Source organism: Sparus aurata, chromosome 13, assembly GCF_900880675.1.
Source record: "Sparus aurata chromosome 13, fSpaAur1.1, whole genome shotgun sequence".
Taxonomy (NCBI): Eukaryota; Metazoa; Chordata; class Actinopteri; order Spariformes; family Sparidae; genus Sparus; species Sparus aurata.
In genome coordinates this window covers 32771165-32781843 of record NC_044199.1, presented here as the reverse complement: position 1 = coordinate 32781843, position 10679 = coordinate 32771165, and the positions used below count along the sequence as shown (strand labels likewise).

The window sequence follows — 10679 nt, the reverse complement described above, 5'->3', positions numbered from 1 at the left end:
GAGAGGACAGGTGGAGGTGTGGACAGGTGAGGAGAGAGAGAGAGAGAGAGAGAGGGAGCACACACACTCGCTGAAGCTCACTTTACCTGTAGATCAGGTGAGAGAGAGAGAGGGGAGAGGCAGGCTGGATCCGCAGTATGCTGAGGGAGTCCCCTCACCTGGAAAGATGTACGTGAGCTACCTGCAGCTGGATAAGGACCCGACCATGTACCCGCACCAGAACCCGGTCACCCGCCACCCGGGCATCAGCATCAGCCCGCAGAACTTCGCGGTGCCGGGCCCGCCGCAGTACTCAGACTTCAGCTACCACCACCACCACCACGGCCTCAACAACGACCTGCACCCGGGGCAGCAGGCCGGGCCGGGCGGCGGCGGCTGGAGCCCGGCCTACCCTCCTCCTCCGCCCCCCCGGGACGACTGGTCGTCGCATCACTACGCCGCCGCGGCAGCAGCCGCCGCGGCCGGCGGGCCCCCCGCCTCGTCCACCGGAGCGGTGGGGCCCCCGCTGGGCTTCAGCCCCCCGGAGTTCACCGGGCAGTCATCTGCGCTGCTGCCCGCGTCCCTAAACGCGTCGGCGGGGCAGCTGTCCCCCGGATCCCCGCAGAGGAGGAACCCGTACGACTGGATACGACGCAGCTCCGCACCGCCCAGCAACCCCAGTAAGACCCGGGACACCCGCAGACCACGTTGTTAACACACTGCTCAGTCTGAAATCATCTAATATTCATATTTTAGATCAGTTTAAAGCTCCTGTAAGTCTCAGTGACGCTCCTGAACACTGTGAGCTCTCTACTGATCCACTTTAACCCATCAGAACCTCAGAACATCTCAGTCTCATGGTTCTTTCTCTTCTCACAGACTGTTTAACATTTTAATATGAGTCTGATAGCGCAGAGATACTCAAATGTCCCAACATGTGTACTCAGCAGATATCAGCAGCCCGGCACGAACAGCGGCTCTACATCCAATCCAAAGACGTGAATTAATAGTTAAGAGTCTGATTATTATTATTATTATTATTATTATTATTATTATTATTATTATTATTATTATCTGCGTCGATAATCAGCCAGAACATGAGCTTTCTTCGCCGTCAGCGCTGTTTTCATGAAACTGAGATAAATTAGGGAGAGAAAGTTCTTATATTATTATTTAAAATAGGCCTACTTTATTAGCTGTTTGTTTCTGGTGTAAATATGTCAAGAGAATAATAACACAACTAAAAGCCTCATATCATTATTGGTAATAATAAGAGCTGTTATGTTACATCATATAGGCTAATTAATCATCAGGCTCCATATTTGATGGAGAATTATCACAGTTGTGTTTTCAGATTTTGATTTAATTGCAGAAACTCTTCAATTCAAAATCTCCTTTACAAATCTCTCTATTTTAAACTTTATTTTAAAAAAGAGAGTTTATTCATAATAATAAGTTTTCTTCTAGTTTTGAGAGAAACGTTTGTCGGATTTGTGTCTTTCGGCTGGATTATAAAGACTCTCTCCAGTGAAGGAGTTTTGATAGATGATTTTAGTAAATGAGGGAGAACCTCCCGTGTGGAGGCGCGACGTCCCTCCGGCCGGCGCGCCGCGGATCAGACGTGTGAAGCCGGTTTGAAGCTGTTGTCATGTTAACAGAGTCCGGCGGGTCTTTGTGCTCCGCGTGTCTCAGGGAGGAGTTTACAAGACAGCTCCCACTTTGAAGTGTGAAGTGTGACCCGACCGTGTGTGTGTGTGTGTGTGTGTGTGTGTGTGACTTCAAGCTACACCTGGATTTACCAAGCACCCAATTAAACTCGAGTAAAAGTAAAGATACTGTGTTAAAATGTTGCTTTAAGTCTCAAAAGTAACAGTAAAACTACATTATAGATGTTAAGATGTGCTGTAAATCAGATTACATGAGATAACTCAAAACAAAATGTTTTTTGGCTCTACAAACATGTAATCTGCAAAGTAACTAGTAACTACAGATATCAAATATCAAGTAAATGTAGCGGAGAGGAAGTATGAAGTGACAGAAAATAGAAATACTTAAGTAAAGTAAAAGAACTTCAATATTTTATTTCCAACTGTACTTATTTACAATCCATCACTGACAGAGTTGTAAAAGATACACACAGTCATACTCGAGTAAAAGTAAAGATACTGTGTTAACATGTTACTTTGGAGAAAGTGAAAGTCACCCATAAAAAAAGTACTCGAGTAAAAGTCTTTAAGTAGCTCATATCAAATGTACTTAAGTATCAAAAGTAACAGTAAAAGTGCTGTAAGTTAGATTACATTAGATTACTCAACAAACAAAATCAAATAAATGTATTCAAAAATGAACTTTGGCTCTGCAAACATCTAATCTGCAAAGTAACTAGTAACTAAAGTGCTTAAATACAGTACTTAGTTACATTCCATCACTGGCAGTGTTTTAAAAAGTACCAGAAGTCGAAATGTACTTGATTTAAAGTCAAGCTATCACGCTAAAATATTACTTTGGTGAAAGTGAAAACTACTCAAGTAAAGAACAACCTGGAATTTGTACTCCAGCGTGGTACTTGAGTAAATGTACTTAGTTACAGTCCATCACTGCCTAAACACGCACTAGATTAATCCGCTGCTGAAAATAGTCCCAACAAATCCTCTGATCGTTATTCAAACATGAAACTTTACTGGATGTAAACGTTTGGTGGAACCAATGAGCTGAGGGCCGCAGACAGACAGGAAGTCAGACCGTATTCAGAGACGGACCAACGCGTTGCTTCAATGACAGTGAGAAGAATCTAGACTGCAGTGGTGTCAAACTGATCCAGTAAAGGGCCGTGTGGCTGCAGGTTTTCATTCCAACCAAGCAAGAACACACCTGATCCAAATCACTGGATCAGTTTGACACCACTGATCTAGAGTAACATCAGATGTTTTCTGAGGAGCAGCTCCTCTGATCAATACTCGAGCTGGTTTAATGTCCAAACCATCTTTTTGAATAAACTTCTTCTCTGTTGTGAACGACAACAAACTGTTGTTTCACTCAGGAAGGATTTCACGGACGTGAAGCAACAATTTGAGATGTTTTCATCTGCACTCGATGGTCTGAGAGTTGAACGTTCAGTATTTTATCTCTTCATGTTACCTTGAATATCAGACTTTGGCCGACATGTTTCTTTGCTGCCAGGTCAGATATCTTCAGAGTTTCCCGCTCGTACTCTCTGACTCATCAGACGCTGTTGACCTTTACAGAAAGAGAAAGCACTGAGACACTTTCTACTTCTGCTCTACAGCTCAAGTGTCTCTTACAAATCAAGATGTTTACACACAAAACATGTAAAGAATAAATAATATGTTTTCTTATAAACTACCCAACAGTTGAATCAATCTGCTGATTGACAGAAAGTTGATTGGCAACTATTGTTATGGTTCCAGTTTAAAAATCCATAAAACCAGTAACTACAACATCACCAGACTCCATTAACAAATCATGCGATTTTAAGAGCTGTTGAATGAGGAGAGACTTTATAAACATTATGAAACTGTGTCTCTGACAGATTGTTACTCATTGTGTCCTTGTTGTTAATTCAGCATTAAATCTTTCAGCTGAAGTTGTTTGTCTCCTTGTAAACAGTGTCAGTTTGTGGCGGCATGTCTGTACCAGCCTGTCTGCTTCTCTGTCTGAACTGCTAAAGTCTTACCTGCTAACATTGATCAGCTGTTTGAACACACTGTTTACACTGATTTCACCATTTACACTCCATTTATGAAAGAAGAAAACATTTTATTGACAAAATAGGCTTATTCTTTGTCACCCGTGGAGAAAGTCCCCAGACTCCCTTTAAAAATTGCTCAATTTAGTGAGTTACTGAGTTAAGAGAAACTTTATAAAATATGTGAAACAAAGTCTATATGGGATTCTTAATAATTTGAGTCTTCGTGTAAATTCGGCCTGAAATTAAACACATTTAGTTGAATTTTTCATTGTAAAAAGTGTCAGTTTGTCGCTGCACTGTTAACAATTTCTACTCTGTCCTACCTGCCAACAGTTAGCAGCTGTTTGAACACATTGATTACACTGATTTCAACATTTACACTCCATTTAAGAAAGAAGACAACATTTTATTGATGCTAAATATGTCTTGACAGTAACCAATATAGGCTACTTCTTTGTCACCTGCAGACTCCCTTTAAAAGTTGTACCATTTAGTGAGTTGTTGAGTTAAGAGAGACTTTATAAACGTTGTAAAACTCTTTCACTGACAATTTTCTAATTATTTGGACGTTCTCATAAATTCGGCAAAAAAACCCCAAAAACAAACATTGTATCTGTTTGTGTGTGTTTATTTGCAGACAGACTGAGGAAGTGACATAAAATATTTCTTTAAGGTGTCTCAACCCAAAAAGACCCAAACCGGCGCTGCACTTGAGTGTGTGTGCAGAGTAAACGTCCCTCTCTCTCCAACAGACTGAAGAGCTTTGTGATTTACGTTCCTTCATTAGCGTCTCGTTTAAAAAAATCAAACTGTTGGTTTTTACTTTCCGACAAATGAAGCAGAAAGTCGACAGTTCAGACAGATGTTCCCCCTGAAACTAAAATGTTTGAGTAGTTATTCGCCGTGGTGACCGATTAGAGGACAGACGGTGTGTGTGTTTAAAGGAGACACATCAGTTATTTAACTGTTGTGTGTTTAGTGTTAATATTGAATCAGAGCGTGTTAAAGAGAGCTGAAGGCCTTTTAATTAAGAGCTCCATGTTTCTGCCGTCACACTGACATGTTTTTATGGCTTCATTCATTTTATTTCTCAGGTTTTTCTTCATGTTTCTGTTTCAAAGCGGTTTGTTCTTTTTATTTTGGACAAGATGTGAAGCTCAGGGTGGTGGATCGGTACTTTAACCACACAGTAATGTGCAGTTTGTTTTCCTTCAGCACAATCTTTCCCAGAACTTAAACATACATGGTAGCAATGTAAGTAGAAAGTCTGAAGCATAACTCAACATGTTCAGGAGCTTTTACTCTGCTGATTCAGATGTTTATTGCTTCTAAAGCGTCATGCTGGTGGCAGCAAATCAGACCAGCAGCGTAAATGACCAGAAACATGTTTATTTAATTAATTTGTCCTTGTCCACCAGATTTAAACACACTGTAATGAACGCCCTCACGTCACACTTCACAAGATCTGGTTAAAAATTTAAGTCACACATATTAAAATGAACTTGTTCACGTTTACAGTGATCTCTTACCCTCCATCCTCAGTCCCCAATATCAGCATTATATCATTTTTAGAAGTGTTAAAGTAACATTTAACCTTTACTAAAAGGATTGTGGTGAAATTATTATAATTACCATGTCAGGGAACATATAACCACTTTGACCTCAACATCAACAACATCATGTACGACACACTGAAGACTAAAGACCCTGTTAGCCGACACCGTTGTGCTAACGATCCTCTGCTGCCATCGTTTCACTTTCAGCAGTTTCTGTTATCCAGTTTTAAACTTCAGTGTCTCTTTGGAGACTTTGTCAAATAAATCCATAACGATAAAGCACACACCAAATGTTTTATGTGATTTTTAATCCGTTTTCTGTTTTAAAAGCACAGTTAGCTTGATTGTTAGCCGTTCACTGGTGGTCCCATGATGCCTTGGGCTGCGTCTGTCGACCAATTAGAGGCCGTGCTTCTGCCTGAGAGCTCTCATTAGGCCACACAACATCGCCCGCATCCTCTCAGAGGAGTTTAATAGTTGCTAACAGGTTCGTTCCCAGAGCTTCTGCTTTCCACGAGCCGGGAAACCAAGAGCGTCGTTATTTGGCGAGTTGTGACCGAGACTCAAAACTCAACTTTTCTTACAAAAACACCTTTAATATTGTCTTTTTAATATTATTTGTCATGAGCACAATCTTTCCCACATATTAACCGTACTTGGCAGCCATGCATGGATACTTTAGAGCGTCGATCCTGCAGAAAACCACAGGAAGCCACTGAGCAGGCTTCTGTATTTGGCGAGTTGGGAGTGACAACGGGCCGTTATTAACTCGTCATCATGATACTGATGCTGCGTCAGATACTGTTAATATATTCCTGATGTTTAATTCCAGATTTCAAACAAATTCTCCCTCATATATTTGGTCTTTCAAGGAAACGTTTGTGATTTCCATAGAAATTAAAACTAAATTCTGTTAGTTTGGCTCCGTATTTAAAATACATTTTGATGGTTTTATAAGTCCGGCTCATTGATTCAGTTTTAACAGCTGGACCCTCTGACACAGTCGAGCTTCAACAGTAACTCATGAAGTCCATAAATGAATAAAAGCAGATAGGGTTCAGTTTATGCAAATGCAGCTGAGGCAGGTTTGTATTTGAATACAGGAGTCATGGCGAGAACACACGTCTCCATCAGTCTGAGCCGCCGTCAGTTTATGTCAGCGGTTTATAACACATAATATAAAATACTACCACACATACGACTCATTCATGTTTTTACATACTAACAGCTGGTGTGATTTTGTGCCAGTGAAGTTAAATCATTAAACATAGACGTGTTAGACAACCTGTCTGAGGCTCATCTTTGTCTTTTTGTAGCCTTTGCAAAAGTAAAAACTCTAAAGAAAATACAGATTTCAGCTTCACCTCTAACTGTGTTCTTTTGTTAACCTGGTTCTGTTTCTGTGTTTTGTCTTTACAGACGGGAAGACGCGGACCAAAGACAAGTACCGGGTGGTTTACACCGACCACCAGCGGCTGGAGCTGGAGAAAGAGTTTCACTACAGCAAATACATCACCATCAGGAGGAAGGCGGAGCTCGCCACAACGCTCAGCCTATCAGAGAGACAGGTACGCCAACACGAACACTGGTTATTGATCACTTTACAGCACTTTTATTGGATCTCATACTGCGTTCCAGTCAGAGTTGGAGGTGCAACAGTTCGTTCTGGACAGTGAAGAAGATTTATACACACAAAGTATTTGATATGTAGCCGTGCTAGCAGCGTAACTTCAACAATGTCAACACTGGTTTATAGAGAGCAGCAGCAATTATGTATTTTTGTACGCTAACCCTGAAGTTATCACCGTCCTGGTTCCTCTGTGGGATTACTGAGTTGGATTTTGGATTATTGCAGAAAATAATATCTGTAAGTTCATGATACTTCCAGGTTTTGTTCATCAATGTACAAGTTGTAAAGTCAGAGTTAGAACAGTGTGTAACTAAAGTGGCTGTAAAGACGGACTAGTGAGTAGATGAGTCTCCGTGTTCGCTGTGAGGACGTTTAATGTCCCCGACAACCTCTGTAGTCTCATTCAGACACTCGTTAGCAACTGCTAACTGTTTTTAACACATGAAGACCTTCAGAATTAAACTGTGGGACATTAATGATGAATTTTATGTTGGAGAACAAAATGTAATACATTGATAAAACATATCTGAAGGTAACTGCAGACTTTATTTCAGGCATTAAACAAAAGAAATCTCTGTCTTTAAGACGGAGGAAGTAATTTCTGGGTTTTAGGACTCACTCCATCACTTTGTTCCAGAAAGAGCTTGGTTGGATTTTCATGACAAATGTTTGCTCCTCCTGCTCGTCCGACAAGCCTTCGATTAAGCTGCTAAACACATCAACACATCCTCACACTGAAACGACTGAATAGGTCGATTGATGTTTAAGTTTAGGCAAAAACAAAGTATTTGGCGAAGTTTAGGAAAACGTCTTTTGGCTCAAATAACTACTAGGTACGTAACTTTAATTATGTGATGGAGATAACATAACTTTTCCGCGTTAGTAGGTAAAATAACTCACTGTAGGCTTCTAGTGTGACACTTGACACTAACAGTGACCTCGTGACTAAAACTTCTGAGCTACTTTAATCCATCCATCAGTCTCAGACTTCCTCCTTATGTGAAATACTTCGCCTGACTTCCTCCTTTGCTGCCGTCATAATGAGTACGGCCACCAGAGGTCGTCTTCAAACAAAAAAAAACACCTAATTATGGATCATATTAAGCTGCTTTCACAATCAACCTACATAGTAATTATTTCTGATGAGGACTGCCTGGTTAAAACATTAAAACGCTTTGAAAAGTTTTACTGTGAGATCTAAAGTTCTGTGTTTCTCTGCTCCAGGTGAAGATCTGGTTCCAGAACCGCCGGGCCAAAGAACGCAAGATCAACAAGAAGAAGCTCCAGCAGCCGGCCTCCTCCACGACCACGCCCACCCCTCCAGCCGGCACCAACGGCAGCGGAGGAGGCGGCCTCCATGGAAACGGCGGGAGCAGCGTTGCTATGGTGACGAGCAGCAGCGGCAGCAACGGGCTGGTGTCGCCCTCCTCCCTGCCTTTGAACATCAAAGAGGAGTACTGAGGAGGAGGAAGATGTTTCATTGGACGCTCATGTCGGGGACGTGGACTGAAAATTCTCCCCGACAAACTGAAAAAAACTTTCTGCATCACTTCCCCGCTCTCTGACAACTTCCTGTCCGCCATTTTGAAAGATAAAGCTCGTTAAAAAAAGTTGAGAAACACCGACGGAAGACGTCACCAGCGACTCTTCTTCTCCCATCATCCCGTCCTCCTTTTTCTTCAAACTCACAGAACTTTATTTTAATTCCAGCGGAGATCCGAAAACGCCCAAAGAACCCAAAATAATGACGAGACGTGTTGAATATTTCCATTTGATGGAACGATGCAGCCATAAAAACACACGTCCTGGTATCAGCAGATAGAGGATTCACTATGTTTTACTGTCAGACAGTGCTGAATATATGTTTGAACTCTAAAGCTACTTAATATTCAGGGTAAATCCAGTTTCCAGATGTTTGTTTAATGATGATACACACTGTATAAACAACACATATCCTGTTTTATTAAGAAATGTTATCTCAACCTGCAGAAGACAATAAAATCTGCTGACTGTAACAGAATCACTGCAGGTTAATCTTTGTGATCTGTGGCTGCAGAACTCGTCTGTTTCATGAATCACAACTAACCCGATACATGTGACCTGTAGAAGCACACCTGAAGTCTCTCTCAGGATCCACAGCTTCGGTTTTTTTCTTTTCTGCTCCACACACTGTACAGTAAATGTCTTGTAAATGTTTATGATTTCACCCATCAGAATTTATCATGTGTATATTTTGAAATGTAAAACATCTTAAGATGGTTAAACTGCCTGAACGATGTGAGCGAGGTGAGCTCGGGTTGAATGATTAGTTCAAAGATGTGTGAAAATGTAAAAGCAGCTAAAAAAAACAAGATAAATAAAACTTTAAAATATGAAATTCGATTAATGAACTCACACTGACACGTTATTGGCTCCACAGTGACCGTGCACGAGAAATAAGGGACTGAATTCAAGAATAATCTTCATCATTTTTCATGACAAGAAGCAACAATGACATTTTTTCAACATGTATTAAAAACAAACAGCAAGTTTCCATCAACAAGTTGTCTCTGGCCAGGTTTACTGAAAGAGGAACGTCTAATTTTGTGTCTTTAAAACTCATTTCTTTAAGTTTAGTGAATTAAAAAAGAAGCTATTTGTAAGAAAAGTTGTTGAACTTTTCCTTCAGATATTACTGTAAGCTTCTGAAGTTGCCTGAAAGTTAAAAGATTTTAAGTTGTTTGAGTCACTTTGAATTAATAAAACTTACTGTAAGTAAATGATTAAAGAGTCGTTGAAGCCAATAAACTCCTGTGAGGTGTGTTACAGTCTCATTAGCTTCAGATACGGATGCATTTTGTTTTTCAGAATGGAACAATTTAAAACTGACTTAAAATTTTAAATTCTGAATATTGAAATAACATCAGAACTTTAAAACACAAGTTTTCAATACTCAACTACTAAAATGTGAATTATTTCCCTTCACGTCATTTTGTAAGTTTGTTCATTTGACGGCAGAATTAAACCAAAAAAAAAGAACAGATTTTCACCCGAACTTGGATGGAGGATGAGTCTCGGTTCAGAATGGACCCCATTAACTTTTGGTGCTGATCCAGATAAAGAGACGGATCCAGGAATTTCTTTCTCACTTTCTTTTCATTGAGAAAGTTTTTGACAACATCTTATAATTCATGGATCTTGATGAAGACTGTGGCTGATATCTACAAGTGTTAATAATCTGAAAACAAAAATCAGGCGTTATATAAATATATATATTCACATATGCGGCTGTTCTGCAGCCATGGTTACCGGCTGTCGCTGTGTTATTTTAGATCACACTACCTTGCTCGGCATGACCCGCCTTACTCTGCCTCTGATTGGCTGCATCCTGCCTGTTGAGTAAACTGCATGTGCAACTCTCACTAAAGATGGAACACAGGCGAGATGTCTCACTCTGTAGCTAAAACAGAGCGTTCAAAACAAAATGAAAATGGAGGCTGCAGCAATCTGAGGAAAGTAATGTGTTTTTAGAGAATTAAAGTATGTGAAGCTGTTCTACTAGGACCCGGAATAAAAGTATGAACCTGAACATCAGCACAGTATGTCCTCTTTGAACTGAATGGGCTTGTTGGACCTTGGTGAAAGTATGCGCTCGACAAGACACTTGTTGCCAACCAATGTTTATAACACACATAAGAGCTTTCTAATTAAATTGCAGCACATTTAATGATGTGTTTTAAGTCGTAGAACCAAACACCTTATTTCAAGCACCGGACGACAGACTACAACACTATTTTGCTTTTAAGGACCAGAGCTGATGATGTTG

At 40.5% G+C, this 10679-nt stretch overlaps 1 protein-coding gene across 2 annotated transcripts; it reads left to right on the top strand.

Annotated features, from left to right (window-relative positions):
• Positions 1-9676, top strand: cdx1b (caudal type homeobox 1 b). 2 transcript variants are annotated; one of them, XM_030437241.1, is made up of 3 exons: positions 1-659; positions 6664-6812; positions 8099-9676. In XM_030437241.1, the coding sequence occupies exons 1-3, from the start codon at positions 167-169 to the stop codon at positions 8333-8335; spliced, it is 879 nt and encodes a 292-aa protein (XP_030293101.1). In that variant the 5' UTR covers positions 1-166; the 3' UTR covers positions 8336-9676. The 2 variants fall into 2 exon arrangements, with proteins under 2 accessions (XP_030293101.1, XP_030293100.1); XM_030437240.1 differs by having other exon boundaries at positions 6655-6812.
• Positions 9677-10679: the final 1003 nt, after the last annotated feature.

Bases quoted from the DNA above. Each gene is read 5' to 3' on its own strand.
- cdx1b (XM_030437240.1), top strand. From the start codon at position 167: ATGTACGTGAGCTACCTGCAGCTGGATAAGGACCCGACCATGTACCCG. The intron at 660-6,654 runs GTAAGACCCGGG...TTCTGTGTTTTG, and splicing joins CGCACCGCCCAGCAACCCCA to TCTTTACAGACGGGAAGACG. The intron at 6,813-8,098 runs GTACGCCAACAC...TCTCTGCTCCAG, and splicing joins TCAGCCTATCAGAGAGACAG to GTGAAGATCTGGTTCCAGAA.